General features: G+C 39.5%; 1 protein-coding gene across 4 annotated transcripts in view; it reads left to right on the top strand.

The window, feature by feature from the left end:
• TUBGCP5 (tubulin gamma complex component 5) overlaps positions 1-20,869 on the top strand; it is a 55,504-nt gene that overhangs the window by 31,492 nt on the left and 3,143 nt on the right. For 2 of the 4 annotated variants that reach the window (XM_030840444.2, XM_030840449.2), the window contains exons 8-21: positions 740-829; positions 1,592-1,685; positions 2,184-2,430; positions 4,159-4,361; positions 5,422-5,537; positions 7,036-7,304; positions 8,279-8,477; positions 9,962-10,150; positions 10,962-11,144; positions 16,775-16,859; positions 17,092-17,212; positions 17,688-17,863; positions 18,947-19,072; positions 20,069-20,157. In XM_030840444.2, the coding sequence (XP_030696304.1) occupies positions 740-829; positions 1,592-1,685; positions 2,184-2,430; positions 4,159-4,361; positions 5,422-5,537; positions 7,036-7,304; positions 8,279-8,477; positions 9,962-10,150; positions 10,962-11,144; positions 16,775-16,859; positions 17,092-17,212; positions 17,688-17,863; positions 18,947-19,072; positions 20,069-20,157 (2,187 nt within the window). Of the gene's footprint in view, positions 1-739; positions 830-1,591; positions 1,686-2,183; positions 2,431-4,158; positions 4,362-5,421; positions 5,538-7,035; positions 7,305-8,278; positions 8,478-9,961; positions 10,151-10,961; positions 11,145-12,409; positions 12,705-16,774; positions 16,860-17,091; positions 17,213-17,687; positions 17,864-18,946; positions 19,073-20,068; positions 20,158-20,869 lie in introns of those variants that run through there. The other 2 variants (XM_060302607.1, XR_009564656.2) reach the window with 2 other exon arrangements.

Genomic DNA, 20,869 nt, shown 5'->3' with positions numbered 1-20,869 from the left:
CAGCAGAAAGGGTTTATTCACAAGGCAGCCAAGTGAGAAGGGAAAACAAATCTCAAATCTGCTTTTCCTTGAAATTTTTAACAATTCCAATTAAGCAGGGTTTTTTTTGTTGTTTGTTTGTTTGTTTGTTTGCGCTACGCGGGCCTCTCACCGTTGTGGCCTCTCCCATTGCGGAGCACAGGCTCCGGACGCGCAGGCTCAGCGGCCGTGGCTCACGGGCCCAGCCGCTCCGCGGCATGTGGGATCTTCCTGGACCGGGGCATGAACCCGTGTCCCCTGCATCGGCAGGCGGACTCTCAACCACTGCGCCACCAGGGAAGCCCTAAGCAGTTTTGTTATTTAATTATTATTTTTAAAGTGAAATTATTTAACTATAATCTGTCTTTTGATTTGTTATTTTCAAAGTGAATGGATTGGTTTATATTAGGCCATTTATTTGATTTCTGTTTTAGTGTACTTACTGCAAAAATAGTTACTATTTTTCCAAAACAACAATACATAGTTTTAAATATTTGCCTAAGTCGGCAGTAAACTTAAAATTGCTCTGAAAGTGCTTCTCTGAGAGTATTTCAGTTGACTTGTGAAAATGAATATGGGAGGAAATTTAAAGTATGTATTATGTTTATTTGCTTATCAATTACTGGTTTAATTACCACTAAATTACACATATTCTTTGAGACTTCTACTTTTACTTAATGAGAAATCTTTTCATTGACATTTGATGTTTGTTATCTAATAGGGACCAACACTTGTATACCAGTGACCCATTATATGTTCCAGATGACAGAGTTTTTGTTACTGAAACGCAGGTTATTCGGGAAACCCTGTGGTAAGACCTGTTAACCTAATTCATAGTCTAAAGACTTTATTAATGAGAAGCAGAATTTTGGTTTTCTGAAGAAAGGTGTTTGAGGGTTTTTCACATGCATATTAGAAATAGACCATTAGGTATGAACCCAAATCAGGTCCCTGTCGACACCTAAATTTGGATTGGGAGACTCAGTAAGCCCAAACTTTAGAGTCGACCATGGAGATTTTGGTATATTTACCTCTTTTCCATTTAAATACTGTCATATATGATTTAACCAAGATTAGACTATCACTTTTTAAATATCTGAATTCAAGTTAAGGTTTCTAATTTTCTGCTTACTGCTTTTTAGGCAGAGCACATCAGTGAGAGTTACCTGTGCCCTGTACCTAGGAACCAGGAATCTCAGAATTTAGACTGTGTTCATACAAAAATGAAGATGAAGAATGTAACATGTAGTGCTGTTACTACTGAGATTTCCAGTTTCTGGTTCTCTCTGCCATAAAATATAATACTGACATGCTTAAAAGTGGGAAGATCTGTTTGGACCATCATGTATGTGAGGAAATGTTTTGACAATACTGTTTTGTACTTTCTTAAAGATGGTATTGAAATAATCAGTCTTAAAGTAATCAGATAAAAAGACTGATGTCTTGTTTTCTAATTATCTGACCTCTTTGTCCTCCCTTACCCTCCCCTTCTGAATCTTTTATTCAAATTTCTTAGGCATTACTGTAGTGTATATTTTTCTAAACTTAAAGTACATTCATCTTTTTATTTCAGGTTACTTTCAGGGGTAAAAAAGCTCTTTATATTTCAGCTGATAGATGGAAAGGTAACTGTGAGGAACAACATTATAGTAACTCATTTGACAAATGTAAGTTATTTGTATTTATTGTAATTAAAATTAAATAATAAGATTTATGTACATCATGGTTATGTAACTTTAGAACATTTTGCAAAATTAAAATTAACTATTAAATATATTTAAGTTCCAAAAGGCAAAATTAAGTGTGTATTTTTATAGTGCTTAGAGAATTCTTTTATATTGTTTGTGGTGTTCATATTTAGTTCTGATTTGTATTTTCTGTCATTCTTTATTGGGAAAGCTGTCTACTGTAATTTTTTTGCCTACAGTACATTTACCTTATATTTATGTGTTTTTAAAAAGTGTAAGCCACAGTTCTATATTTTATAAAAATTAATGCTTACACTGTTTCCTCTGAATGTAAAACTAAATACTCGTTTTACTTTGTCTTTTACTAAGCATACTGTTTAAAAAAGTCACAAAAGAAACATTTTACAGTGAGGGGATATTAATTAGAATGCCTACAGAAGACTGACTTTAAATCATTCTGGTTTGCTTCTGTTGTAGAGCTGTTTACGATCAGTGCTAGAACAAATAGCAGCATATGGCCAGGTTGTGTTTCGACTCCAGGAGTTTATTGATGAAATCATGGGGCACAGCTCTGAAAGCATGTTACCTGGAAATGGTTCCGTTCCTAAGAAGTCGACAGAAGCACCTTTTAGAACATACCAGGCTTTCATGTGGGCCCTGTACAAATACTTCATTAGTTTCAAAGAGGAACTTACAGAAATTGAGAAGTGCATCATCAATAATGGTATTTAAATATTCTTCCCTTTTATGCATAACACATGTAACTCATATTTTGAATGCCATTTAGGTTAATAATTAATATAAGATTTGAAAATTACATGGCAAATAAGTAATTCTCCTGGATACACTCATTTTTTTAAATTATTTTTAAGCCATTCATATCTCTAAAAATCCAAGCAGTATAGAAAGATTTACAGTGAAATTTTTTCCTGCTGCGTTAGTTCCCCAGCCCAGAGACAACCAACTGATCTATTTCTTGTACATCCTTCCAGAAATAATTTAGACATGTGCAAGCAACATGTATTCATATACACATGCCTAGTAGTCTTTTAACTGCTCTCTTCAAATTGCTTTCTAATTTAAATTTTGAGGAATATACCATACAAGTATTTAAAGAGCCTCCTCGTTCTTTTTTACATATTGAGCATCTTATTGTATGGATGTATCATAGACCAGTCCCCTTTTGATGGACATTTGGGCTGTACCTGATCTTTTCCTGTTGGCAACAGTGCTGCAGTGATAACCACTTACATATAAGTAATTGTACACATGTGCACCAAGTTAGCTATAGCACAAATTCTTAAGAGTGGAATTGCTAAGTCAAAGAGTATGTGATGGCATATGTGATTTTAGTAGATATTGCCACATTGTTCTCTATGGAGGTACAGATAAATAACTTTACACCCTTGCCAGCAATATATATGAGTACCTGTTTGTTCCCAGTCTTGCTAGCAGTGTGTTATCAAACTTTTGGGTCTTCATCAATATGACAGGTGAAAATGGTAACCCAGTGCATGCAGGTTTTCCCCCTTAACTTTTATTTACAACTAATGCAAAAAATAGTGCATTGAAGTCCCATGTTCCCATCACCCAGCATCCTCCAGTGTTGACGCCTATAGGACGTTATCAAAACTAGAAAATTGACATTGGCATAGTACATTAACTAATCTGCAGGTCTGACATGGGTTTCACCAGTTTTGCAGGGCCTTGTTTTTTTGCAAGGAGGTAAGCAGTATCTTTCTGCCGTTCTTTTACCTTTTATCACATGTGTAGATCTCTATGACCACCTCCATATTTAGGGTTCAGAGCTGTGCCATCCTGACGAAGGGACTTGCTCTTGTTACCTTTAGTAGTCACCCTCTCCGCCTCCCCTCACTAAAACAGGAGCCCATTGTAGTCTGTTTTGTATTTGCCCAGAGTAGTTTTATTCTGCATTCATTTTTCATAAGTTTGGTTGAGTATCTTTCTGTATGTTTAAGAATTGCTTGAATTTCCTTTTCCATGAATTGTCACTTCCTTTATTCATTATTTTTCTGCTGAGTTGTCTTTTCCTTCTTTAGGGGGTTCTTTTTTGGGGGAAATCAGTTCCTTGTAACATGAGATTAAAACCTGCCATCCTGGGCTTCCCTGGTGGCACAGTGGTTGAGAGTCCACCTGCCGATGCAGGGGACACAGGTTCGTGCCCCGGTCCGGGAAGATCCCACATGCCGCAGAGCGGCTGGGCCCGTGAGCCATGGCCACTGAGCCTGCGCATCCGGAGCCTGTCCTCCGCAACGGGGGAGGCCACAACAGTGAGGGGCCCACGTACTGAAAAAAAAAAAAAAAAAAACCAATAAAAAACCTGCCACCCTCCGGCTTGCCATGCCTTTCCATAAGTAGGTTAGCATTTATATCACATTTTGAATGCAGATATTTTTCCTTGCTAATAAGTTTGATTTCTTGATATTTGCAGATACTACAATAACTCTTGCAATAGTGGTGGACAAGTTGTCACCTCGATTGGCTCAGCTCAAGGTTCTGCACAAAGTGTTTAGTACTGGAGTAGCAGAAGTTCCACCTGACACTCGAAATGTTGTTCGAGCATCTCACCTGCTCAACACCCTGTACAAAGCCATCCTTGAATATGACAATGTTGGAGAAGCCTCTGAGCAAACTGTATGTGGGGATCCTTGTCTAGTCCACCGTGTGTGACTAATTCTGCTCAGCCATAGGAGTGGTCAATAGCCTGTCATAGATATTTGTAAAAATAGTATGTCAGACAGTTGTTGTGAGTTTTCAAATTAGATTCTAAATTTGAGGCTGCAGGAAACTAGCTTTTCATCTATAATTGCCAAGATCACCAGATGGATGAGGCAAGAATAAAACAAAACATAAAAGCAAGATGTGAAAAATACCTAGCTGATTTTTATAGATATTTGTAATAACTCTTTCTTAAATAAAAATACAGATCTATTATATGAGGTATCTAGAGTAGTCAAATTCATAGAAACAGAGAAGAGAATGGTGGTTACCAGGGACCGGGGGAGAGGAGAAAATGGGATAGGTAATGGGTACAGAGTTTCAGTTTTGTAGCCTGAAAAAGGTTTAGGAGGTCTGTTTTCATAACAATATGAATACATTTAACACTACCAAACTGTACACTTTAAAATGGTTAAGACAGTGTAGTTTATATTATGTATTTTTTTACCACAATTTTAAAAAATACAAATCTAGACTTTAATCTAGAAAACCGCATGTTTCTTTGGGCACATAATTTAGGTGTTTTGCCTAGTTTGTTGGTGTGACTCTTTTTCCTCACCATTTTGATACTGCATTTCAATAAAAAGTTGATTTCTTTCAGCTCTGTAATTTCTTTTTATTAGGAACTATAGTAGAACAGAATCACTTCCTTGTTAATGGACATTTTGCTAATAGCACTATTTGGATAGGATAACCATATACCAGTTTGGACTGTCCAGTTTAGACCTGTTGTCCCTGGGTAACTTTCACTCCTAAGAGGGTCCTGCTATGGACAATATGGTCTTCTCATATTTAGGTGAGGTTTTTCATAAGGATTTTATAGCATATGGTTAGGATTTTTAATTTCTTACTTTGTTTCAAAAAACATAGAAATTGGATCACTTTTTAAAAGGTGCTTCAGAAACGCTCGAACCTCATTTAATCCAGAGACGAGGGAGTTCTGAGAATGGATGTGCGTGCTGCACTGTCTCCTCAGGTCTCCTTGCTGTTCTCGCTCTGGGTGGAGACCGTGCGGCCCTACCTGCAGACTGTAGATGAGTGGATCGTGCATGGGCACCTGTGCGACTGTGCCCGGGAGTTCATCATCCAGAGGTGAGGGAGGCACAGCAGGAGCTGGCTTTACCTCTCTTCTCCCATGTGGAGATCGTACAGTTCTGTTAGCTTCACCTGATCCATAGGCAGGTTCTTTTGCATTTTTATAGAAGACATCAGGTACCAGTGCAAAAATATTTTTCCAAGTTTTATGTCAATCACAGCTTTGCTTATTAGGAAATTATATTTTTGAGTGATAGTGTGTTTTGGGCTGGCTGGTATGGTGAAAGGCACACTGAGTCCCTTAAAATGAATTAGGTGATGTCAGATGGCTTCATTAAAGGGAACCAATGGGAATAAATTATCTATGAGACAAAAGGTGTGAAAATATTACAGAATATGCCTCTAATATATTTATTTCTCCTAATTGGCTGCTCTTTTTACCTTTTTAGTATAATATTTAATAAAACAATTAAGGAAAATCTTGATCATCATAAAATCTATGATGATTCCCCTTCACTTAATTGATTTTTCTGAACAGAATCATGGAAACTGCAATGTAGAACTATTTGCACTCTCTTAACTCAGTCTTAAGTTCTGCACTCTGTACAGATACATGTTTTTTGTTTTGTTTTGTTTTAATTTATTTATTTATTTTATTTTTGGCTGCGTTGCTGCATGAGAGCTTTCTCTAGTTGTGACGAGTGGGGCCTACTCTTCGTTGCAGTGCATGGGCTTCTCATTGCGGCGGCTTCTCTTGTTGCAGAGCACGGGCTCTAGGCATGCGAGCTTCAGTAGTTGTGGCTCACGGGCTCTAGAGCACAGGCTCAGTAGTTGTGGTGCATGGGCTTAGTTGCTCCACAGCATGTGGGATCTTCCCAGACCAGGGCTCGAACCCGTGTACCCTGCATTGGCAGGCAGATTCTTAACCACTGCACCACCAGGGAAGTCCCTGGATACATGTTTTTATTGATAGCTATCCATTTAACTCATCAGGGAGAGTAACTTAGAGCTACAGAAAGGTAACCCTGTTTACACAGTGCTCATATAAAAGAACTGGCCTTTCTTTAGCTGAATCTTGGGTCTCATTATGTCTTGTTTCTTCTGTTGCACATGAGGATTTTTGTAAAAACAGGATTCTGACTATCCTTAGGGGGTGATGAGTACACCTTGTTTCATTGTTAAAATAGTCCAGTGGAAATAGTTGTGGAAAAAAAGATGTGGAATTCTGGAGTTTACTTTCAGAGGAGATGGGTAAACTTTTATTCTACCTTTAAAGAGAACCAAATTAATCATATTTTGTTTAATTCCAATTCAGGAAACTTTCTGCATAGTTAGATTTTACCTATGCCATTCAGAGTATTTGTCCACTTTTCTGTGTTAAGCTGAAGTCAGGTAAAAACATCTGTCCCATTTTACCTAAAGATTGCATTGTTTTACTAATAATTGATATTACTGTGTTTTGGAATGTTTGGACAACATGCCTAAGCTAGAATAGATATACTGTTGTTTTTAAGGAAGAGAAGTTAAAGTTTAAAATTCTTTTGAATCCCTATAGAAACAAGAATGTTCCGGTAAATCACAGAGACTTTTGGTATGCAACTTACACGCTATACAGTGTATCGGAAAAGACAGAAAACGAAGAAAAAATGAGTGATAACGCTAGTGCGAGTTCTGGCAGTGATCAAGGGCCCTCCAGCAGGCAGCACACCATGGTGTCCTTCCTGAAACCCGTCCTTAAGCAGATCATAATGGCTGGCAAGTCAATGCAGCTGCTGAAGAACCTGCAATGCATGGAGAGCACCACGTGCCAAGCCACAGCCAGAGGTAACCCCTTAGTGGTGGAGCAGCTGCTCCAATCTTCACGCTTGCCATTCTGAGATATGACATTATTTTGCAGTTTGAAAATTATCAAAGCCTTTTATTTTCATGGAACTTATCACCATGATCAAATTGATAGATCATGCTGCTCTGACTGAAAAAAGATTGTCCTCGTTGGAAACTTTTATCACGGTGTTTGAAAGGCAGTGATAATACGTTCCACATGCATTTTACTTACTCTTGATGCCTTAGAACTGGTCCTTTAACAACAATTCTCTGGTATTTCTTAATGCAGAGCAGCATTTGGCACCTGAGGACATGAACTCTGGCAGATAGGAATTTGTTGGTGAGCGGTTCAGACTTGATCATAGGTTTTGAGAAAATCTTGATATAATTTCTGGTCTTTTTGGATGTAATTTAAGCAATATACTTAAGGTTTTATCAACTGTCTAAAAAGGCTTTGAGAGGTATAGATGTGACCTTAGTTGTTTTGTTTGTAAATCATCTTAATGTTACGTTAATTAGTTTAAATTATTATATCTACTTTAAGTAATATTTTCACTTTGTGGAATGTTTCCTTTTTAACTGAATAATAAAACGTAAAGAACTTTCCAGGGCCACTGTTCAAAGTGTTTTTCCCAATGTAATTATGACTCCTATTAGTGTTATCATAGTGCTATCTAGTATAATGGTAACTTTACTTTCAGGCTTCCTGCTTAAGCTGTTACTCTGTTCAGAAAAAAACTAGCTTATACTTTGAATGTTTAACCATGAACTTTGCAATTGTCTAACAGAGGTTATAAAAATGTTTAGTTGTACTAAGGGTACTATACTGTAAGGGTAACAAAACAGGGATAGACCTTCATAGGCCAAAGGAAAAATACCAGGCTATAATATATTTAGATAAGTTTACTTAATATTTCTTAATGTTAGTTATTTATTAGAACATAATGCACCTTACACATTTCTTTATGTTTCAGATGCAGAAAGAAAAAGTCTGTATACCCTGTTTCTGGAGTCTGTGCAGTCTCGTCTTCGACACGGAGAGGACTCCACTGCACAGGCCCTCACTGAGCAGCAGGCCACCAGAGAGACCCTCATTAAGATGCAGTCCATTGCCGAGAGGCATCTTGAACTGGATGATGTTCATGATCCGCTGCTGGCGATTAATTTTGCAAGGTGATACGCACCTGCAGGATTTTCAATGATTGAAATGGCAGAATCTGTGCTGCAATATTTAGTAACTGTTTATCTCTGCCAGGTAGGGCTTTCCAGCCTTAAAAATAGAAACCTTTGTAGCCTCTCCTTTCTAATGAATGAAATACAAGAATATATTGCATTCACTTATTTCAGATACATAACTTAGCCTCTTTATTATTTGTGAAAGTCCACAGATTATCATGAGCCCTAGGCCCATTGGCAGCGCTGTCACTCATACAGAAGACGCTCATGGAAGTTAGGGGTCCTGGGACATGTTGAGTCAGACCCTCCCGATGTATCTTGGCCCTTAGGGGCTTTTAGATAATTGCCCCAATGAAATAAATTATTAATACCCACACAATACCCTGTTTATTGTCTAATGGCCGTCATTCACTACTTTCAACCCTAAGGGCTAGAAAGACCTACTCAGTACTTGATCTTTTAGGCAGAAGCAACTCTGTGAAGGTCTGCTTCACACAAAGAATACTTTGAGGAAAAAGATTTTTATTTCTGTAATAGTTGGTAATTTTACGACTAAAGGTAAATATGGGACTCCAGAGTTTTGATTTAAGAGAATTCTGTTGAGATGAATGAATAAAGAACATGTGGTGTATATGTATACAGTGGAATACTACTCAGTCATTAAAAAGAATGAAATTCTGCCATTTGCAGCAATATGGATGGACTTAGAGGGTATTATGCTTAGTGAAGTAAGTCAGATGGAGAAAAACAAATAATGTATGATATCACTTATATGGGAAATCTAAAAAATACAGGGCTTCCCTGGTGGGTCAGTGGTTAAGAATCCGCCTGCCAATGCAGGGGACACGGGTTCAATCCCTGGTCCAGGAAGATCCCACATGCTGCGGAGCAGCTAAGCCCATGAGCCACAACTACTGAGCACGTGTGCCACAGCTTCTGAAGCCCACGTGCCTAGAGCCCACGCTCCGCAACAAGAGAAGCCACCGCAATGAGAAGCCTGTGCACCGCAATGAAGAGTAGCACCTGCTTGCCACAACTAGAGAAAGCCCACGCGCAGCAACGAAGACCCAACGCAGCCAAAAAATAAATTTTAAAAATAAAAAATACAAGAAACTGGTGAATATGACAAAAAAGAAACAGACTGACAGATACAAAGAACAAAATATTGGTTTACCAGTAGGGAGAGGGAAGGGGGAGGGGCGAGATAGGGGTGAGGAATTAAGAGATAACAAATTACTATGTATAAAATAAATAAGCTACAAGGATATATTGTACAGCACAGGGAATATGCCAATATTTTATAATAACTATATAACCTTTAAAAATTGTGAATCACTATGTTGTACACCTGAAACTTATATAATATTGTAAATCAGCTGTACCTCCATTAAAAGACAAAAAAAGAATTGATGTCTTTTTTTAAAAAGAGAATTCTGTTGACAGCAACTCTTACAAAGAAGACTCATATTTTTATATTAAAGGTTGTATTTGGAACAGAGTGACTTTCACGAGAAGTTTGCTGGTGGAGACATATGTGTGGATAGATCATCAGAATCTGTGACTTGCCAGACTTTTGAATTAACGCTGAGATCTTGCCTCTATCCTCATATTGACAAACAGTATCTAGATTGCTGTGGAAACCTCATGCGAACTCTAAAAAAAGATTACAGGTATGAGGAGTGGTTTCATTTGGGAGGTAGTTGGTAGTTTATTGTACTTTAAGAATAGCTGAAGTTATTTTTAAACCTAGATTTCAAGCTAATTTTTATTAGAGTAGGGAATGGTTAGGCAATAAACAATTTTCTTTTGAGAAGATCAGTAGACCATCAGTGTTTTCCTAACTTTATTGTGAAATTTGTTTCTGAGAATTTATCCCAAATGAAATACAGAAAAAGCTTGTTACACAAAAATGCTTGTCACGAAGTTTGCTATCAGAGAAAAAACATGAAATTACTTAGTAATGGATGACTAGTTCTTTAAATTGTGGCATATCCATAAATATGCACATCCATATTAAAATATGGCATATTCATTTACATGTATGAACTTCGTAAAGTTCATACAAATTATGTTTATACAGAGTTTTAAATAATGTAAAGTTTCTTAAATCTTAAAAAATAGGATATATATTATAGTAGGAACTATTTTTTTAATGCATGGAAAAAAGACTGGGAAGAAATACCCTAAATATTAACAGTGGAAATTCATCATGAATAGATTTGGATTAACTTTTTTTATTACACTTTTGTGACTTCGCCAAATTTTCTTCAATGTTACAGAAAAATAACTTCTTTCTGATTATTAAAAGTAAACCATATGCTGTTTTTATTATTTTTGAAAATCTTTAAGATGTATTAGTATTTCTAATTTTAGTAAATGCACAGTGTAAACGCATTTCACTAAAAATGATACCTGATCCTGATCTAGAATCCTATCTTATGAGCCTAAGATTTTTCTGTCACTTATTTTCTCTTCATTCAGGTTGGTTGAGTACTTACAGGCCATGAGGAATTTCTTCTTAATGGAAGGGGGGGATACCATGTATGACTTCTACACGTCAATTTTTGATAAAATAAGAGAAAAGGAAACCTGGCAGAATGTGTCTTTTCTTAATGTCCAGCTTCAAGAAGCAGTAGGACAGCGTTATCCTGAAGACAGTTCACGGTAAAATATGGGAGGACCTTTTATTTTAAAAATTATAAGATCATCCATGTGTCACGAACTCTTCTCTTTTATATGTTATCTTATTTAATCCTCACACCAACCCCTATGAGTTTTACTAATGTTATTTTACACATTAGAAAACTGAGGCAGGGACTTCCCTGGTGATCCAGTGGGTAAGACTCCAGGCTCCCAGTTCAGGGAGCCCAGGTTCGATCCCTGGTCAGGGAACTAGATCCCACATACCGCAACTAATAGTTCATATGCCGTAACGAAAAAGATCCCTCATGCCACAGCAAAGATCCCACGTGCTACGACTAAGACCTGACACAGCCAAATAAATAAATATTTTGAGAAAAAAAAAAAGCTGAGACAGCAGCGACTTGCCCACTGAATGAGAGGAGATGTGAGATGGCACCGTGTGGTCTCTCAGGGTCTGATGGCCTTGCTCACATGGCTGGAGTCCATACTGGCCGCCTTCCTGACCCACCCTTGCCCTCCAGCCGGCTGCACCAGCCTTCATTGTGATGTCACAGGCGGTGTTCTGAGAGAGTGAGAGCAGAGCCCTTGGCACTGGTCAAGGCCTGAGCTGCAGGCCTCACCTCACAGACCCTTACTTCCACCACAGACCAAGTCAGAGGCCAGCCCAGTTAGAGGGGAAATAGATTCCACCACTTTTCACAGACAGCGTTGCCTGTTTTCAAGCTGTTGTACTGGTTTATCCCCGGCTCGGGAACTCACCTTCCCTCCTCCCTGTCAGTCGGCCTGCTGAGCACCTGGGCCAGGTCTGTGGGTTGATGCCATTAAATCTTTGTATAACAGAGGCTCATTTTCCACCCTGCTTGTTCGTCCTTTTTCCTGTTCCGTGTCCTTGCTTGGCTACCTTTCTTGGCTCCCTCAGTGGCCCTTGAAAAGTAATAATGATAATAATTAACATTTATTACATGCCACTTAGGACATTATTTTCCTCACAGCCATGCCAGGTTACTGACCGTCTACTACTTAGTAGTAGATAAAATAATTCCTTTTATTTATGTCATGTGTTACCTTTGATGATTCCATAGAAGTAGAATTTTCATCAATTATATGATTAGTAAAAGCAGGGTAACCGCTAGATTCTTTCCATAGTAAGGAATTAGTGCCTAGTAATCCCCAGGGGGGGCCAGGGAAGGCTAAAGTTATATTTTTCACTATCAATAGAAACTCATGAATTTTGTTATTTTTAGTATGTTTCAATCTATTACAGTTATTCTTTTTTTCTTGCTCAGACTGTCCCATCTTTACCCAGACGGAACTCCTTCACTTGACTCTAGTAATCTTGGAGAGCATCTTTGCTTTCAGGACTGGATGTCTGGACTCATCTTGTGCACTTCCTGCCCCAGGCTCTGCACCTCTTCCAGGATCACTGGTCCTGTCTGTTCTGTGGCTTTAAAAGCCCTTGGTCTGTGTCCCAGAGTGTTCGTCTATACTGGATTATCAGTACTTCTGGGCTCACTCAGTGGATGGAGCTAGGAAATATGTAGAAAGAGGAAGATGAATCATAAGCTCATATTGATATTTCCAGTATGTATTAAAGATTATAGGATTTCACTTTTTTGATTTTCTTTTGTATCTTCCCTTGAGTGCTTACTAACTCATGAACATAAATATTTATTATATTTATTCTATAATAAATCATAATAGTTCCAAAGTAACAATAACAGCAACAAGCCCACTGAGAGTTTAAAACATGCTTGTGACTATATTCTCTTCCTTTACTTTCAAGTCATCAGAATCCTGTATTTCAGGGTCACCTGGAACAATTCTCAATGTGATTATACCACAAATATAGGGCTGGGTTCATTTGTTTTATTTTCTACTTTTAGGAATCACTTCATTTTTATTTTTCTTGATTCCATTTTGTTTTTTAATTGTATAAAACAGCTATATATTTCTTAAGTTAAAATCATTGATACAAAATTACTTTTAGGGAGCTCTGGCTTCTGTTCCTATTCCTGTCCATTTTCTCCCTTTCCTCATAACCTTTTTTATTAGATTTTATTTTATCCTTCCAGTGTTATTTTTTGGAACCAAAACCGTATGTGTACATATTCCTTTTTCTCCTCACATGTTACAGAAAAGGAAGCACACAGTGTGCACTCTGTAACACCTGCTTAACTTTTCTTTAGTAGATAATACATCCCAGACCCACTGCATTGCAGGCTAGAGAGCTTGTCCTCACTACTTTACAGCTGATTGTGTTCATTCAACCAGGTGTCCTGTTGGTGGACACGTGGATTCTGTTCTTCTGCGATGTATGTATGCAGTGACTGGTCTTGTGCATTTCACTTCTTATTTTTGCCTGTGTAACTTTGGAGTATTTTTCTAGAATGGGATTGCCAGGTAAAAGGGTAAACACCTGTGTAACTCTGCTAGCTGTTACCAAATTCCTCTTCATAAAGGCCGTATTTTTTCTAATTCCCACCAGCAATGAGGCTTTCTCCACAGCCTCACCAACAGAGTATGTTGTCAGACTTTCGGATTTCTGCCAGTCTGATGATGAAAAATGATGTCTCAGTGTAGTTTTAATTTACATTTTTCCATGTGAGCATAGTTATCTTTTCATACGCTTATTTTTGCATTTGTTTAAAAGTGAACTCTCCATATCTTTTGCCACTACTTCTGTCAGTATCAAGTTGTTGGTCTTCATCCTCTCCATTTTTAGAAGCTCTTTTTTTCTTTTGGCTGTGCCACGTGGCTTGTGGGATCTTAGTTCCCCAACCAGGGGTCAAACCCACGCCCCCTGCAGTGGAAGTGCGGAGTCCTGACCACTGGACTGCCAGGAAGTTCCCTAGAAGCTCTTTTTATAGGTTTCCCAGTTTGGCATTTGTCTTTTTGTTCTGCTTATGGTATAACAATTTCTTGTTTTGTCATGAAGATAGTTTTTAGTTTTATAATGTATCTTTTTTATTACTTCTGAATTTTAAGTGATAGTTAAGAAAGTTTTACTGTATCCAAGTGTATAAAGAAATTCACCCATGTTTTCTTTTAATGCTTGAATGGATTTTTTTACATTTAGGTGTTGATCCATTTGGAATTTATTCAGCTAAAAAACATGAGAAATAGATCCAGTTTTATCTTTTTTCCAAATGACTGGTTGGTTGCCATCACTTATTTCTTTAAAAAAAAAATCCACCTTTCCCCATTTATTTGATACCCCTTCATCATTAAATTTTCATATGCACTTGAGTTATATGCATTGGGTCTCTCTCTGAATTTTCCATCCTATTTCACTGTTCTGTTTATTCACATGCCAATAGCTTTCTGTTTTATTAATAGGGTTTTCCTGGCTATTCTTGCTTATTTATTTTAAAAAATGTACTTTATTTATCATCTTGTCTAGCTCCATCCACCAAAACAAAAACATTCGTGGTATTTTTATTGAGATTCCCACTCATAGATTAACTCAGGACAAATGGGCCACCCCATTGGGACCCCTTCTCCTATGGCTTCCATGTGTTCTAGGTGCCTGTCTGTGCCCTCAGGCTCCCTGAGTCTGCACCCAGAGGTCTCCTTCCCGGTTCCAAGCTCCCCTGCCCTGCCCATACCCCTCCCTTGTCACTGGTGCTCCTTCTGCATCCTCCCTGTGAGCCCCTTGCCCTCCGCCCCACCCTTAGCATAGCTTCTCGCTCTCCTGCCTGGGGCACCTTCGTTCCATGTCGATGGCTTCAGCGACCGCTAGTGACCTGCAGGTCAGTACCTTTAGCCCAGGTGTCTGCACAACCAGCCTCATGACTTTCCTCAGATGCCATGTGTCCAAAACTGAGCTTCATCGTTTTCTCAGCCCTTTGTTTCTTCTGGATGGGACCACTGTTCATCCCAGTGCCCAGTGTAGCTCACCTTAGATTCCTTCCTCTCTGCCGGCCCCCACATACCCTGGTCCCTCGGTTCTGCCTCCTGGATGACATTCCCCATGCCCTTTAGCGCTCACTGGAGAGCACCTCCCTGCCGCCTGCTAACCAGCTGTCTCGGCATCTCTCCCTTCCACTTGGCCCTCCAGGGCCACACGGGACACTAGCCGCCCCACCCCCACGCATGCTTGGGCTGCTTGGCGCCTTGGAGCAGATGGGCCGAGCTTCTCCTGAGAGAGAGAGCTTTTCACTGTCGGGCTCCCCACCTCGCTTCTTGTGCACACAGAGACAGACACATCACCTTCTCTCTCCACCATACTTCCCACTTCAGGGATTTGGGACATTTCTGTTTTCCCCGAGAGCTGTACTCTCTCCCCCAGGAGCCTTCACGTGTCTGCACCCTCCAGTTACCTGAGTTAGCTGCTCTCCCATGGGCATGGCCAGCAGTTGTCTGCACTCCTGCAAAGCTCTGCCCCCCTGGCTTGGTGACTGGAGGGTGACTGCACGTTTTGTATGCTCTGGGCTATAAGCCCCTGGAGGGGGGCAGGGATTGGCTTTTTATCACCTGCTTAGTGCAGCACTTGACAAGGTATTCAGTAGCTGCCTACTAAGTACTTGGTAGATGCACGTGTAACAGACTTACAAGCTAAAAAAATTCTGACTAGTCTGTGACATGGAATGAATTGGCTAAACTCGTAAATCACACACCGGCCCTTACATCTCTGGTTGTAAGGCTAACTCCTGCCTTGGCCTTCAAGTTAACCTTCCGTGGGCTGCATCCAGGCATCGTCACAGGTGCCTCTGTATCCTGGGAGAGTCACGTCCTTTCTCAGCACAGTGACAGAACTGCTCTGAGGAGTGAAGGAAATAAGTGCCTGGCTCAGGAACATTTCCATGCCCTGTGGTAGCTGCATTCTATTGAGAGTCACACTCAGACTAGTTGGGCAGGAGTGGATGAAGCCATGTGTGACCCTTTGCTTTAGAAGCAGACCCCATTCTTTGTTTGTTTGTTTGTTTTTTTAACATCTTTATTGGAGTATAATCGCTTTACAATGGTGTGTTAGTTTCTGCCCCATAACAAAGCGAATCAGCCATACACATACATATGTCCCCATATCTCTTCCCTCCTACGCCTCCCTCCCTCCCACCCTCCCTATCTCACCCCTCCAGGCGGTCACAAAGCACTGAGCTGATCTCCCTGTGCTATGCGGCTGCCTCCCACCAGCTATTGGTTTCACACTTGGTAGTGTATATATGTACATGCCACTCTCTCACTTTCAGACCCCATTCTTGCCCACACACTTGCATATGCCTGCTCTCCAGGGTGAGAACAGCCTCTCCCGCCACCAGACACACACACACTCCCTCTCCCTCTCTCTCCCTCTCTCTCTCTGTCTCTCTGTCTCTTCCCACCCTCTCTCCTGCCACCCCCAACAGAGTGTCCGTCTCCTGAGCCTCTCGCTGAACTCTACCAGGACTAGGCACCTGCCAAATACAGTTAACCTTCCCTGACTTTGTCTTTTTTCCTAAGTAATTTACTATAAGTATCTTCTTTTTTATAGCTAAACCCATTATTTAAAAATTTTGCCCCCTTCTTTATTTCTAAAACCTGATTTCTATTCTGGAATATATGCTTAGAAAAATATGGAATATCTGCATTCCTTTTATGAAATGTCTTTTTGGAATATATAAATTAAATAACTCAAAGTGCTAAATAACTAAAACTTATATTTCTTTATCTAGTCTATCTATATCTTTTGAAAATGTTGACACAGCTAAGAAGAAACTCCCTGTTCATATCTTAGATGGCCTGACCCTGAGCTATAAGGTATGTACTGATACTCTAAGAACATTTTCTATTAAAATTAAGGCATACAAGGGACTTCCCTGGCGGTCCAGTGGTTAAGACTCCACACTTCCAATGTAGGGGGCGCGGGTTCGATCCCTGGTCGGGGAACTAAGATCCCACATACTGTGCAGCACAGCCAAAAAAAAAAAAATTTGAGACATATGAGTAATAGGTTACTTTCTATTCTAATTTTCTCTTTTTGTTTTCATAGGTCCCATGGCCTGTGGACATTGTTATAAGTTTGGAATGTCAAAAAATTTATAATCAGGTGTTTCTTCTCTTACTGCAAATAAAATGGGCAAAATATAGTCTGGATGTTTTACTATTTGGTGGTAAGATTTGTTTTCAACAGATAAATTATAATTTAATTTTAGCACTGAAAAAAAGGTTGGCAGTCTTAGGTCATTTTTTATATATACACAAGTGCCAAAATGATGTGTATTTATGGCCATAGCTTTACAGACATCAGAATTAACTTCCCTGAATGAGTACAGTTAATCTGAAATACAATAACTAAATTAGGAATTTAGCCAGAATAAAAATTCTTAGGTTATGTGAAAAAGTTTTAATGACAAGTTAATAGGACTTGGTTTTTATATTTTTGATGACAGTGATAATCAGGGTGATATGGCAGCTTTAACTGCTTCACCTTCCAGATAGGGAGGATGGGGTCCCTGCTGTGCATCCAGCCGAGTGCCCTTTACAGGGCAGACGACCACACCATTGCAAGTCCTGCTCTGTGCAGTGGTGCCGGTGGGGTCTGAGTGGATGCTCTTCCCACCCCCTCTCCTCTTCGTTCCTTTACAGAACTAGCTAGTCCTGCTGAAAAACCACAACTTGAAGGACTCTTAGGTGGACAAGACACAGCTGCTAATTTTGGACCACAGAAGGAGCCAGTAAGACAGCAGATTCATCGTATGTTCCTCTTAAGAGTAAAGCTCATGCACTTTGTGAACAGCTTACACAACTACATCATGACCAGGGTTCGTGTCTGTCCATCCACTCAGTTCTGTCACCGTGTATACATCTGTTCGTGGAGAATTACTTGTAATATATTTATAAATACAAACAAGCACACAAGATACTTAATAGACTGTAAATGTGAAGGTAGCACATACTAAAAACTTGATCATAAAATAACATGGCAGCAGGGGGAAGTGTTTTTTAAAACATGCCAGAGCACGTGTTTCCAGACACTGTGTCTCTCCTGTCTAGTGACCCCTTGGGATGACACACCCAGAGCGCTTCTTTTGGACTTGCCATCAGAACTTGCCACATAGTCCTTTAAATGTCAGCAGTGGGAACAGGGCTGTCCCTGGAAAATGGCTTCAGTTTTTTGTAATGGAAGCCTAAAAACAAATCTGTCAGGCTAGTATGGGGTGTAAGGAGGAAAATGCAGCCAGATTATATACTTTTTTTCTTAAATATAAGAAGTAACTCGTACAGTAAATAAAACTGCTTTTCTTACACATATTAAAACCAGTTCTAGAGGAACTTCTGAAGAGGAGTTCAGATGTTTGAACAGTAGCAGTGTTATTCGAGGACAGTACTCATTGGTATTATAATGGTTGCTAAAGAAGAATTTGTAGTCATTCTGGTAGATAGGTTCTAAGAACCCACTTTTGTTTGGTTGAAGTGAGCCTTTGAAGCCTGTGTTTTATACATGATACACATGGCAGAGGTGCTCTCTTTCCCGTGCACTAGTGGCCTTCAGAGGACCAACCTTAAGCCCTTAATTGTTGAGAGTAAATGGTTAAGTTTTTGTTTAATTTGTTTTCTACTTGAAGTACAGTTATATTCCTTTTAAAGAAAGACCATTATGTAAGCAGTGGAATTTATTAAAACATATAAATTCAATTTATCTGGTGACTTTTTTTGAAAAAATCAATGCATATCCTATACAGTTCATATACTTGCCCCTCCACACAGGAGCAGTCTGTTAGTCCAGAGTGAGGCATTCCCTCCCTGTGCAAGTGAATGTAGAAGAGGTTGGTAAAAAAAGTTTTGTGTGTGGCACATTAGTTCTCAAAGAAAAAATCTATTGATTAAATTTGTCATCTTTCAAGATTCTTCACAGTACAGGGCTGGAGTTTCAACATCAAGTCGAAGAAGCCAAGGATTTAGATCAATTGATTAAAATTCACTATAGATACTTGTCAACCATCCATGATCGATGTCTGCTGAGAGAAAAGGTATGTGAGGTGTCACCTGTGAACTTGGCCACTGAGGCAGGAGTGAAGCCAGCCAAGGGAAGTTGTCTCTCTACTTTGGAATTTTATACTTATTAAGCTTCTGATCTGCAAAATATTTTTTGACATCTTTATTGGGGTATAATTGCTTTACAATGGTGTGTTAGTTTCTGCTTTATAACAAAGTGAATCAGTTATACATATACATATGTTCCCAAATCTCTTCCCTCTTGCATCTCCCTCCCTCCCACCCTCCCTATCCCACCCCTCTAGGTGGTCACAAAGCACCGAGCTGATCTCCCTGTGCTATGCGGCTGCTTCCCACTAGCTATCTACCTTACGTTTGGTAGTGTATATATGTCCATGCCTCTCTCTCGCTTTGTCACAGCTCACCCTTCCCCCTCCCCATATCCTCAAGTCCGTTCTCTAGTAGGTCTGTGTCTTTATTCCTGTCTTACCCCTAGGTTCTTCATGACATTGCAAAATATTCTTTAAGGAAGGACCAGATCAAATAGGTTACAAATTTGTGCCATATGACTGGAAATTACATATAAGAGAAACAGCTGACAACTTTATTGTGACGGTCTGCACTCAGCACTGTGTTTGGATTCAATAAGAAAATTTTATCTGCAGTTATGGAATAATAGTGCTTTGGTCAGGAAATGTGTCCAGCTTGATGTGAATATATTAAGTCATCTTACAGCCATTGGAATAACTTGCCCCATTTCACTGGTGAATTCAAATGGCTGTCCCAGGAAAAGGTAGCTTGCTGGCTCTGTTGGTCAGACTCTGCTGCTGATATACCTGTACTGTGGGTGCAGTAGGCGTGTGGTCCAATTCCAAGTGCATTTTGTTCAGAGCCTAGTACCCTTCCTTATACCTAGAAGGCAATGATTGCACTGAGCTTTTTCTGTGACTCATTTAAATTAGGTGAAAGTGTTGGTGTCAGTGTCCAAACATGGTCACAGAGCCTATGTTCTTCCATGGCTTTCTCTCCAGGTCAGTTTTGTGAAGGAAGCCATCATGAAGGTGTTGAACTTGGCCCTCATGTTTGCAGATGGTTGGCAGGCTGGCCTGGGGGCATGGCAGTAAGTACGCAGCTTGTGGGGCCTCTGTGCTGTGACCATTTCAGTTTCACTTTTAGCTGGCTTCATTCTGGGAGCCTTGTTTTTCTTCTTGGCAACACATCACATACACTTATAATTATGGAAAGAATTGAATTTGTTCATCTAAACTAGGCAACATCAAGAATTATGCAATTCTTTTCTGAGCGGTAAAACAAGAAAAATCTGAAGTCTTTTGATTAGAACAAGCAAATATCCTTAAATTACATTCCTGTTGTATAGGTTTGCTAAATTTTTGTTAATGGATGCCTTCGAGCATACACAGAAGCGGGCGGGGAACATAACAGACCCTGGGGTCCATCACTCCACTTCAGCAGATGCCAGTGACAATCAGTTCTGTTTTGTGTTTACTGCCCACTCCCACTCCCATTCACTCAATTATTTTAAACCAAATTCTGGACATCATGCTAGATCCTAGTCCAAAATTGTATTTTAGAGAGCTCTAAAAGAATGATTGTATATTTTACTTTTAGGGTGTTTATTATCTACACCTATCACATAGAAAGAGGACCCAGGAGCTCTTTCTTCCTATCCAGAGTACCATCCTCTACTGTTACCTTGAATGTGCAGCTCAATAGTTTGTCCCTGTCTTGTTTATAAAATTAATGTAATCTTGCTATTATTACTTCCTTGAAATATATTTAAAAGAGCAAGTCTGGTTGACTGGGCTGTTGGG

The sequence above is a fragment of the Globicephala melas genome, chromosome 7, assembly GCF_963455315.2.
Source record: "Globicephala melas chromosome 7, mGloMel1.2, whole genome shotgun sequence".
Classification (NCBI taxonomy): domain Eukaryota; kingdom Metazoa; phylum Chordata; class Mammalia; order Artiodactyla; family Delphinidae; genus Globicephala; species Globicephala melas.
Note: the sequence above shows the minus strand (reverse complement) of the source record. Positions and strands in the feature narration are given on the sequence as shown.